Source organism: Dromiciops gliroides, chromosome 3, assembly GCF_019393635.1.
Source record: "Dromiciops gliroides isolate mDroGli1 chromosome 3, mDroGli1.pri, whole genome shotgun sequence".
In the NCBI taxonomy this organism is placed as follows: Eukaryota; Metazoa; Chordata; class Mammalia; order Microbiotheria; family Microbiotheriidae; genus Dromiciops; species Dromiciops gliroides.
In genome coordinates this window covers 332,559,135-332,572,066 of record NC_057863.1, presented here as the reverse complement: position 1 = coordinate 332,572,066, position 12,932 = coordinate 332,559,135, and the positions used below count along the sequence as shown (strand labels likewise).

The following is a 12,932-nucleotide window of genomic DNA, read 5'->3' as shown; positions in this document are numbered from 1 at the left end:
ATCTGAGCACATTTGTAGGTGGTAAGAAAGAAGCTAATGGATAAGAAAAGGTTGAAGATGAGATGAAACGGTTGAAGTGACAAGTTCTTGAAGGAGGTGGGAGAAGGTAGAATCAAGAGCACAAGTGATGGTGTTAGCTTTAGCAAAGAGAAGGGCAAGGATTACCTTTTCATCAAAGGTGTTTGTTGAATTGAAATACTCACTATATGTAAAGAGGGGGAAAAAACAGGACCACTGATTTTAACAGGTGTTTTTTTTTTTTTTACATTGAGTCAAAATCTGTTTCTTGGGAACTTCTTTTGCTATTATTTCTGTTTTCTAAATTCAAACTGTCTATTGAAACAACCATATCTTTTTCACTCAAAATCATGTCTTACCCATCCTATGCTTATGCAGTTGATTATATCTCTGCTCAGGTTTCTAAATGCTTTGCAACAACTAAGGACTCTATATTTGTAAAGGAAATAAAAATGACTTTCTTTTTTAAGAAGAGAATGAATTAACAAACAATAAATCCAGGGTCCATTAAAATATAAGAACTAGGATGTGCAGAAAATCTTATATAATCCCATTTAGGGAACTGGGAGTAAGACATAACATTTGTGGAATGTATTTGGAATTTTTGTTTTCAGTTCCAAATTTCTCCCTCCTCTCACCTCCTTCTCCACCCATTGAAAAGTCAAGAAATATAGTACCCATTATGAGGAATGTACTTGGAAATTAACTTCACCTAGGAGTGGAGGTGATGGTGGAGGTATCAGAGGGTTTGCTCTCCTCAGCACATGTCCTTGATAATTTCAGGGAATGTTATTATGATTAACTGATGCCAAATGAGAATAATATTGGAAACCACTGAAATGACTTTCCATCCAATAAAACAGCTTAGGCATAGTGCCTTGGAGAGTGGATGCCCAATCCTATAATAAGGTTGTTGAAAGCCTAGGTTGAGGCGTGAAGCTTTGGCAACTAACTCTGAGAAAAGAGTTGGTGACAATCAGTTGATCAAAGAAATCTAGACCAGAAGTTAGAAAAAGTATGATATGCCCCTGGCTAAAAGCAGACAGGCCTCCAGGGTATAAATGCTACGTTTAAAGGTAATGAAGCTAAAATCCGGTGATAACCTGAAGAGGCAGAGCCCTGGCTCTAAAAGCCCATTATCAGAGCAGTCTTTCCTAACAGGAGAATTTGCTGAGAGAACTTTGCATGGATTAAAAGAATTAATCCATGGCTAGATCACAGACTAATTTCTGAAGTGGAAACTTGCGAGGAGAGATGTGAATACTGAAATTTAACTGGGAAATGGAGGCAACAGGTGCAAAACGGTATTTCATGGGGAAACCTTAGTCTAGATACTCCAGGACCCAAAGATGGGACTTCCAGCAGCAGAGAGGAACTGGTATTGCAGACATTAAAATGACATTATGGGGAAGGAAGGTGCCAAAGAGTACCTAATGAGCCTCCAGAGGAAAGTTCTGTGGTTTCAGCAGTGTGCAAAAGAGCTTCCTGTTCCAAATGATCTCTCCCAACTGCTGCCTGATGATTGAAATAACATCATTACCTTTTTAAACTGGGCTTTGATTTTGCTCCTGAACACTTTTACGGTATTACAAGTAATTTATACTTGAGGGTGAATAAAATTCACAGCTTTCTTGCTTTTTTTTTTTTTGATAGAGAACTTCAAATTACTCATCTCCTAAGGTAAAGGTATTAAGGAAGTGACCTGAATGACAGAAGGAAAGAGTAAAGGATTTCTAGCTGCCTGAGGCAATGTTGTTCAGTTGTGTCCAACTCTTTGTGACCCCATTTGGTTTTTTTTTTTTTTTGGCAAAGATACTAGAGTAGTTTGCTATTTCCTTCTCCAGCTCATTTTACAGATGAGGAAACTGAGGCAAACAAGGTTAAATGACTTACATGGGGTCACATAGCCAATAAGTGTCTGAGGCCAGATTTGAATTCAGAAAGATGAGCCTTCCTGACTCCAAGCCCAGCACTCTATCCACTGTGCTACCTACCTGCCTGAGACAAACTCCATAATTTCTCCCTAGGCCTGCATGCCACTGAAGACTTTTGTATGAACTAAACATTTGGACTATAAATAATAGTAAGAAGTACTTAGAGTAAGATGCTATAGTACTTTGAATGACTAGCATTTTCCTGTGCACATCATAATTATCCTTTTTCAAATAAACCTTCCCTTTGGCACATTATGGTGAGTGTGATTTGTTAGTATTCATCCTGGTAGGCTTCTTATGGGAGAATTTTTAGTCTTTAGGGAAAGGACAGAAATGAGACACAACAGAAAGAGGTTATTAGAGCCCTTCAGATCATAAGTATCCCTCAGGTGACGGTCAAGTTCAGCAAAAGTTAAATTCAACAAAAATTTAGATGCCTTTTGTATACAACCTTACAGGTCCTTCTTAATTCCTCTGTCTTTCTTTGTATGTAAATGTGGACCTCTGTAAGTAAAACTGTTCTATTGCTTTAAAACTTGCTTTAAAAGATGGGGATAGGGGAAGATGGGTTGAAGGAAATACATGACTGAAAAATTATTCAGCTTGTTTGCCATGGAATTCGTGTTTCTTGGATGGACCAACTGATGGGATCAGAGCTGAGCTTTAAGCAATCAAAACAGTACCATAAGTGTATTCTCTGACACAAATCTCCTACCCTTAGAGAATGGCTCCAGCCAAACCAGCTGACAGAGAGAGCTTTCTACAGATTGTAAATCTGGCCAAATCAGATGTGAAGACGATAATGCAGAGCAATCAGGGTGACACCTTGTTAACAAAGCCTGTGAGGTCCTTTCAGGTAAGGGGAAAGGGGAGGGAGAAAATGGGATGGGATGAGGTGGGATGAGTTGATTTGATTTTATAGTAAGTTGCATTGTGTCCTTCTCACCACCATTATCACATGTTAGCTAAACATCCCAATGTATCTTAACTTGCTGGTCTCTCTAGAGCATGGGTTCTTATTTATTTTATTTTTTTTTTTGTCATGGATCCCTTTGACAATCTGGTGAAGCTTATGAACCCTTTCTCGGAATAATGTTTTTAAATGAATTAAATAAAAGACATAGTGTTACAAAGGAAACTAATTATATTGAAATAAAAATGTAGTTTTCCCCCATCCAAATTCATGGATCCCATGAAATCTATACAGAAATTTCTTGGGGATCCATGGACCAGATTGGTCAGTTTATTGACCAGAAAAAGGGAGTATCCTAATTGACCAGTGACAAATGTAAAAGTCAGTCCTATCAGTTTGAAAGCCAAGAAGACCAGGAAAAACAGTAGAGGAAGGAGGATTTTGTGTTTTAATAAAAACAGGGAAAAAGGGGAAAAGTGAAATGACAGACAGAAACACTGATGGGCATTAGGAATGCTGCTCGTGGTAATAACCCTTCCTCTAGACACCTTTGAACAATAGAGCAAGTAATGGGAATTATCAGTATTCCTTCTTTAAGTCAAGGAACTAAGACAAAAGCTAGGAAAAGTCACTGATTTAGGTTTAGAAGTCTGTAACATAACCACAGGATATTAAAGGTAGAGAGGATGTAATCCAACCCTCTCATTTTTAGCATAAGATTTAAACTTTCTAGGATTTATGGAATTGAACTAAGGTGAGTTTATGCCACTATAGCTAGTGCCATGAGGCTTATGTCATATATAAGGTCTAAAATATAGCTGTACTATTGTGGTGTTTCCATGACTCTCAGTGTTGAGGGCAGGATGACAACATCAGAACCATTACAAGTCATTGGGCATTAATATTTTGGCTACCTTTTGTAAGTACTCACAACATCTATGAACTAAAGGAAGTAGTAGGTCACTGTTACTGCTGAAGTGACATCAGACATTTCTGCACCTACTAGTTTGCCATAGCTCTGTAAAAGAGATTATTGAAGGGGCAGCTAGGTGGTACAGTGGATAAAGCACTGGCTCTGGATTCAGGAGGACCTGAGTTCAAATCCGACCTCAGACACTTGACACTTACTAGCTGTGTGACCCTGGGCAAGTAACTTAACCCTCATTGCCCCCCCCCAAAAGAGAGAGATTATTGAAAGCATATTAACTAAGAGGAGCAGAGGAAAGGAAAGAAGCATTCCCTTCTTTGTACAACAGGCACTAATATGGCTTGCCAGTAAATTATATCATGGTAGGAATTATGATTACTTTTGAGTTCCCATTTTTTCATTCCATCTGAGTCTTTACAGTTATAAGATGCAGTGATTTACCATAGTAGGGTTTTTATGGGAAAATTTAATATATTTTTTCAAATTACATTTAAAAACAATTTTTAACATTGCTTTTTAATTCTGAGTTCCAAAACCTCTTCCTCCCTCCCCTACTACCTCCTTGAGAAGGCAAGCAGTTTGTTCTAAATTATACATGTGCAGTCATGCAAAACATATTTCCATATTAGCCATGTTACAAAAGAAAACAACCCCCCCAAGAAACAAGAAAAATCAAGTTTAAAAAGTATGCTTTGACTTTTGACAAAACACAGCACCCATTCCTAATACAAACACTAGAGAGTTTAGGAATAGGTGGTGCTTTCCTTAAAATAATAAGCAGTATCTACCTAAAACCATCAGCAAGCATTAAATGTAATGGAGATAGGAGGCAAAAAACTGGGAAACAATTTTTATAGCCAGTACTTCTCATAAAGGCTTCATTTCTAAAATATATCCAGAACTAAATCAAATTTATAAGAATGTAAGCCATTCCCCAATTGAGAAATGGTCAAAGGATATGAACAGGCAGTTTTCTGATGAAGAAATCAAAACTATCTATTGCCATATGAAAAAATGCTCTAAATCACTATTGATTAGAGAAATGCAAATTAAAACAACTCTGAGGTACCACTTGACACCTATCATATTGGCTAATATGACAAAAAAAGGGAAATAATAAATGTTGGAGAAGCTGTGGAAAATTTGGAACACAAATGCATTGTTGGTAGAGCTGTGAACTGATCCAACCATTCTGGAGAGCAGTTTGGAATTATGCACAAAGGGCTATAAAGCTTTGCATACCCTTTGACCCTGCAATACCACTATTAGGTCTTTTTCCCAAAGAGATCATAAAAAAGGGAAAAGGACCGACATGTACAAAAATATTTATAGCTGCTCTTTTTGTGGTGGCAAGGAATTGGAAATTATGGGGTTGCCCATCAATTGGGGAATGGCTGAACAAGTTGTGGTATATGAATGTAATGGAATTCTATTGTGCTGTAAGAAATGATGAGCAGGCAGATTTCAGAGAAACCTGGAAGGTCTTTTATGAACTGATGATGAGTGAGATGAACAGAACCAGGAGAACATTGTACACAGTATCAACAACATTATGTGTTGATCAAATGTGATAGACTTGATTCTTCTCAGCAACACGACAGTACAAGATAGTTCCAAAGGACTCATGATGCAAAATGCTCTCCAAATCCAGAAAAAAAAAAAAAACTGTTGAATCTGGATGCAGATTGAACCATACTATTTCTATTATTTTTCTTTTTTGAGGTTTTTCCTTCTTCCTTTAATTCTTCTCTCATAACATGACTAATGCAGAAATATGTTTAATGTGATTGTACATATATAACCTATATCAGATTACTTGCTGTCTTGGAGAGCGGGGAGGGAGGAGAGGGAGGGAGAAAAATTTGAAATTAGAAATCTTATATAAACAAATGTAACTGGAAAATAATAAAATATTTATTTGGGAAAAAGTATGCCTTGATCTGCATTTAGACTCCTTCAGTTCTATCTCTGAAGCGGGGGGATAGCATTTGTCATCATCCTTTGATCATTGTATTGCTGAGAATAGCCAAGTAATTTACAGTTGATCATTGTATAATATTTCTATTACTCTGTATAATAGTCTTCTGGTTTTGCTCACTTCACTTTGCATTAGTTCATATAATTTTTCCAGGTTTTTTGAGAGCATCCTGCTTGTCATTTCTTATAGCACAATAGTCTTTCATTACATTCATATACCACAACTTGTTCAGCCATCCCCCAATTGATGGCCATCTCTTCGATTTTCAAATCTCTGCCACCAAAAAAAAAGAGCTGCTATACATATTTTTGTACATATAGGTCCTCCCCCCCTTTAAAATCTCTTTAGGATACAGACCTGGTAATGGTATTGCTGGGCCATAGGGTATACTCAGTTTACTTGCCCTTTGGTCATAGTTCTTAATTGCTCTCCAGAATGATTGAATCAGTTTACAAATCCACCAACAGTGTATTAGCTAACATCCCAATTTTCCCATATCCCTTCCCACATTTGTCTTTTTCCTTTTCTGCCATATTAGCCAATCTGATAGGTGTGAGGTGGTACCTCAGAGTTATTTTAATTTTTATTTCTCTAATAGTGATTCATATAATCTTATATGACTACAAATAGTTTTGCTTTCTTCTTCTGAAAACTGGCTGTTTATATACCTTGATAATTTATCAATTGGAGAATGACTCATATTCTTATAAATTTGCCTCAGAAACTTACTATAATGGCACCCAGGTTTTTGCTTTCCTTCTAATCTTATATGTATTTAAAAATTTTTAATTTAATATAATCAAAATTATCCATTTTATATTCTGTAATGCTCTCTAGCTTTTGTTTCATCATAAATTCTACCTTTCAGATCACAAAAGGGGAAAGGATGCACATGTATAAAAATATTTATAGCAGCTCTTTGTGGTGGCAAAGAAGTGGAAATTAAGGGGATGCCCATCAATTGGGGAATGGCTGAACAAGCTGTGGTATAGGAATGTAATGGAATAATATTGTTCTATAAGAAATGATGAGCAGACAAATTTCAGAAAAACCTGGAAAGACTTACATGAACTGATGCTGAATGAAGTGAGCAAAACCAGGAGAACATTGTACATGGTAACAGTAACATTGTGTGATGATCAACTGTGAAATACTTAGCTCTTCTCAGAAATACAATGATTCAAGACAGTTCCAAAAGACTCATGATGGAAAATGCTCTCCACATCCAGAAAAAGAACTATGGAGTCTGAATGCAGATCAAAGCATACAATTTCCACTTTTGTTGTTTGGGTTTTTTCCCTTATGGCTTTTCCCCTTTTGCTCTGATTCTTCTTTCACAACATGACTAATGTGGAAATATGTCTAACATGATTGTACATATGTAATCTTTATCAGATGGCTTGCCATATTGTGGAGTGGGGGGGGGGAGAAAAGCTTGGAACTCAAAATCTTACAAAAACGAATGTCGAAAACTATCTTTACATGCAATTGGAAATAAATAAAATACCAGTATGAAAAAAAATCTTTCTTTCTCCATATATCTGACAGGTAAACTATTCCTTGCTCTCCTAATTTGCTTATGGTATCACCCTTTATGTCTAAATCATCTACCCATTTTGACCTTATCTTTGTATACAGTATCAGATGTTGGTGTATACCTACTTTCTGCCATAGTTTTCAAGTTTTCCCAGCAATTTTTATCAAATAGTGAGGTTTTGTCTCAAAACCTTGGATCTTTGCATTTATCAAATACTATATAACTATGGTCATTTACTACTGTGCATTGTGTACCTAATCTATTCCACTGATCTATCACTCTATTTATTATCCAATATCAGAATATTTTGATGATTACTACTTTTTTATACAGTTTGAAATATGGTATGGCTCGGCTACCTTCTTTCACATTTTTTAAATTGATTTCATTGATATTCTTGACCTTTTGTTCTTCCAGGTGAATTTTGTTGCTATATTTTTCTAGCTCTATAAAATATTTTTTTATAGTTTTATTGGTATGACACTGAATAAATAAATTAATTTAGGTAGAATTGTCATTTTATCATATTGAATCAGTATATGCATGAATACCTAATATTTATCCAATTATTTAAATCTGATTTTATTTGTGTAAAAAGTGTTTTGTAATTGTGTTCATATAGATCCTGGCTTTGCCTTGGCATATAGACTACCAAGTAGTCTATATTTTTCTACTATTATTTTAAATGGAGTTTTTCTTTCTATCTCTTACTGTTGGACTTTTTTGGTAATATAGAAAAATGCTGATGATTTATGTTGGTTTACTTTGTATCATCCAACTTTGTTGAAGTTGTTAATTATTTCAACTAGTTTTTTAGTTGGTTCTCTAGGATTCTCTAAGTATACCATCATATCATTTTCAAAGACTGATAGTTTTGTTTCCTCATTGCCTATTCTAATTCCTTCAATTTCTTTTTCTTCTCTTATTGTGATACTTAGCATTTCTAGAACAATATTGAATAATAATTGTGATAATGGGCATCCTTGCTTCACCCCTGATCCTACTAGAAAGGATTCTAGGTTATCTCCATTATAGATGATGCTCGCTGAAGGTTTTAGATAAATACTACTTATCATTTTAAGAAAAGCATCATTTATTCCTATGCTTTCTATTATTTTTAATAGGAATAAGTGATGTATTTCATCAAAAGCCTTTTCAGCATCTATTGAGATAATTGTATGATTTTTGTTGCTTTTGCTATTAATATGGTCAGTTATGTTGATTGTTTTCCTCATATTGAACCAACCCTGCATTCTTGGTATAAATCTCACCTGGTCGTAGTGTGTAGTCTTTGTGATATATTGCTGTAATCTCTTTTCTAGCATTTTATTTAATTTTTTTTACTTTAATATTTATTAGGGAAATTGGTGTGTAGTTTTCTTTCTCTGTTTTTGCTCTTCCTAGTTGAGGTATTGGCACCATTTTTGTGTCATAAAAGAAACTTAGTAGGATTCCTTCTTTGCCTATTTTCCTAAATAGTTTATATAGTAATAGAATGAATTGTTCTTTAAATGTCTGGTAGAATTCATTCATGAATCCATCTGATCCTAGTGGGTTTTTCTTAGGGAGCTTATTGATGGCTTGTTCAGTTTTTTTCCCCTAAGAAGGAGATATTTGAATAGTTTATTTCCTCTTCTGTTAATTTTAGTAATTTATATTTTTGGAAATATTCAAACATTTCACTAAGATTGTCAGATTTATTGGCATGCAATTGGATAAAATAGATCCTAATGATTGCTTTAATTTCCTCTTCATTGGTGGTAAATTCTCTCTTCATTTTTGATACTGATAATTTGGTTTTCCCTCTTTTAAAAAAATCCAATTAACTGATGTTTGGGGGAAGTTAGGTGGTGAGTGAATAGAGTGCTGGGCCTGGATTCAAAAACACTCATTTTCTTTACTTCAAATTTGATTTCAGACACTTACTTTCTGTGTGACCCTGGGCAAGTCACTTAATCCTTTTTCTCCCAGTTTCCTCATCTGTAAAACAGGCTGGAGAAGAAAATGACAAACCACTCCAGTATCTCTGCAAAGGAAATCCCAAATGGGGTCACAAAGAGTTGGAAATGACTGCAATAACTGAACAACGCCAAAAAACAACAAAAACCAATGTTTAATCTATTTTATTGGTTTTTCCATAAAACTACCACCTAGTTTTATTTATTAGTTCAATGGTTTTCTTACTTTCAATTTTAATAATCTTTCCTTTGGTTCCAGAATTTCAAATTTAGTGTTTAATTGAGGGTTTGTTCTTTTTCTAGGTTTTTTTAGTTGCATGATCAATTCATCAATCTACTCTTTCTTTATTTTATTGATGTAAATGTTTAGAGATATAAACTTTCCCCTAAGTACTACTGTTTTTGTTGCATCCCATAAATTTTGGTAAGTTGACTCATGGTTGTCATTCTCTTTAATGAAATTATATATTGTTTCTGTGATTTATTTTTTGACCCACTCTTCTTTAGAATTAGGTTATTTAGTTTCCAATTAATTTTTAATCTGTTTCCATAGTTCTTTATTGAATATAATTTTTATTGCATTATGATCTGGAAACAATGCATTTAATATTTCTGCTTTTCTTCATTTAGTTGTAAGGTTTTTATGCCCTAATTCATGGTCAGTTTTTGTGTATGTGCCATGTACTGCTAAGGGGCAACTAGGTGGCATAGTTGATAGAGCATTGGCTCTGAAGTTGGGAGGACATGAGTCCAAATCTCACCTCAGACTCTTACTAGCCATGTGACCCTGGGGAAGTCACTCAACCCCAATTGCCTTAAACACCCAGGGCCATCTCCAGTTGTCCTGATATGTATATGTATATGTATATATATACATATACACACATGTATGTGTATATGTATATGTTTGTGTGTATGTATATATATGTATATGTGTGTATATATGTGTATATATATATACATATATGTAAACAGTATATTGCTGAGGGGGGGGAAAGTATATTACTTTCTATTTCCATTCGGTTTTCTCCAGAAGTCTATCATATCTAACTTTTCTGACATTCCATTCATCTCATTAACTTCTTTCTTGTTTATTTTATGGTTAGATTTATCTAGTCCTGAGAGGGAAAAGTTGAGGTGCCCTACTAGTATAGTTTTACTATATTTTCTCCTGTAACTCATTTAACCTTTCCTTTAAGAGTTTGGATGCTATATACCTTTTGGTGCTTATATGTTTAGTATTGATATTACTTCATTGTCTATGGTACCTTTTAGCAAAATGTTTTCCTGTTTATCTTGTTTAATTAGATCTATTTTTGCTTTTGCTTTGTATGAGATCATGATTGCTACCCCTGCTTTTTTATTTTATCTTTATGAAGCATAATAGGTTTATTCCCTTCCTTTTCCTCTATGTGTATGTCCCTGCTTCATGTGTATTCCTTGTATATAGGATTCTGATTTTAACCTACTCTGCTATCTGCTTGCTTTTTTATGGATGAATACAACCCATTCACATTCATGCTTATGATTACTAACTGTGAATTTCCCTCCATCCTATCCCCCTCCATTTATCCTTTTCTTTCTCTTTCACCCTGTTTCTTCTCAAAAGTCTTTTTGCTTCTAACCACCACTTCTCCCAATCCATCCTTTCTATCAGTTTCCTTCTTCTATTGTCTCCCTACTCAACTGAGTATGTATGCTATTTCCTCTTTGAAAAATTTCAATGAGAGCAAAGTCCAAGCATTGTCCACCACTCTCCCCCCCCACCCCTTCACTTTAAAAGCTCTTCCTTTCACACTTCTTTTATGTGAGATAATTTACCCCATTCTACCTCTCTTCTCCCTTTTCCCAGAGCATCCCTTTTTCTCACACCCTTTATAGGATTATTATAGGATAATAATATTTTATCATATCATAGTCAATTCACACCCAGATCCTCTATTTATGTATATTCCTTCCAATAATTCTAATAATTACAAAATTCTTAGGAGTTACAAGGATGATCTTCCTTTGTAGGAAGGTAAACAGTTTATTCTCATTGATTCCCTTATGATTTCTCTTTTATGTTTACCTTTTTGTTCTTCTCTTGAATCTTCTGTTTGAATGTCAAATTTTCTATGCAGCTTTGGTTCTTTCATCAGGACTGCTTGAAAGTCCATTTTTTTATCCTGGGAGGATTTTACTCTGTTATACTGGGTAGGTTATTCTTGGTTGCAATCCTAGATCCTTTGCCCTGCAGAATATCTTATTCCAAGCCCTTCACTCCTTTAATGTGAAAGAGCCACTAAATTGTGTGTGATTCTGACTGTGGCTCCCTGATATATATATATATATATATTTTTTTTTTTTTAGTGAGGCAATTGGGGTTAAGTGACTTGCCCAGGGTCACACAGCTAGTAAGTGTTAAGTGTCTGAGGCTGGATTTGAACTCAGGTACTCCTGATTCCAGGGCCGGTGCTCTATCCACTGCGCCACCTAGCTGCCCCTGGCTCCATGATATTTTAATTGTTTCTGGCTGTTTGAAGTATTTTCTCTTTGACCTAGGAGCTCTGGAATTTGGCTATAATATTCCTGGGAGTCTTCATTTGAAGATCTTTGTCAGGAACTGGTCAGTGGATCCTTTAAATTTCTATTTTATCCTGTTGATCTAAGATATCAGGGCATTTTTCCTTGATAATTTCTTGAAATGTGATGTCTTGGCTCTTGATGATCATGGCTTTCAGGTAGTCTCATAATTCTTAAATTATCTCTCTACAATCCTTTTTCCAGGTTGGTAGCTTTTCTGATGATATATTTCACATTTTCTTCTATTTGTTCATTCTTTTGACTTTGTTTATTATTTCCTTATGTCTTGTCAAAAACATGAAGCTTCCACTTGCCTAATTGCAATTTTTAAGGAATTATTTTCTTCAGTAAGATTTTTGTACCTCTTTTTTTCAAATGGCCAATTCTGTTTTTTAAGGACGGATTTCTTCAGCGAATTTTTGTGCCTCTTTTACCATTTGGCCAATTCTGTTTTTTAAGGGGCTGTGTTCAGTATTTTCTTTTGTATCTTTTTTTTTTAACCAATTAAAATCCTCTTTTCATAATGTTTTTGTATCACTCTCATGTCTTTTCCCAGTTTTCCCTCTATGATTCATCTCTTTCTTTAACTCTTTTAGGAATTCACATTTTTATTGGGTCCAATTAGCATTTTTCTCTGAGGATTAATTTGTAGATATGTTTTCACATTGTTGTCTTCTGAATTTATGTCTTTGTCTTCCTTGCCACTACAGTCTCTTTTTATGGTAAAAAAATTATTATTATTATTATTATTATTATTTTGCTGTTTGCTCATTTTTCCAGTCTATTTTTTGACTTTGTTAAAGTTGGGCTTTGCTCACCTGGGACTAGGGAGGCACTGCACCAATCTTCAGACTTTTTTTATGCTGCTGTTCTCAGAGCTGGTTCTGGAATTTGCAAGTTTTCAGTGTTTCCCAAGTGGTATTAACCTAGGAAAGGTATAATCACTCTTCACCTGGTCTGTGCTCTGTTCTTTACTCAAGAAGGGACCAGGTTCCCTAGAGCTAGTGCTCCTCTTTGCTTTGGTACTATAACTAGTTCCCTGTTCCCTTCTATTTGACCACCAATGCTCCTCTCTACCCTGGAACTATGACCCAGAACTGT

The 12,932-nt window shown here is 35.1% G+C and overlaps 1 protein-coding gene across 1 annotated transcript in view; it reads left to right on the top strand.

Moving 5' to 3' along the window:
• The window catches only part of LOC122747552 (solute carrier family 15 member 2-like), a 96,282-nt gene that overhangs the window by 67,164 nt on the left and 16,186 nt on the right, over positions 1-12,932 (top strand). Inside the window, exon 16 of the mRNA XM_043993503.1 lies at positions 2,674-2,808. Coding sequence (XP_043849438.1) covers positions 2,674-2,808 — 135 coding nt within the window. The remainder of the gene's footprint in view (positions 1-2,673; positions 2,809-12,932) is intronic.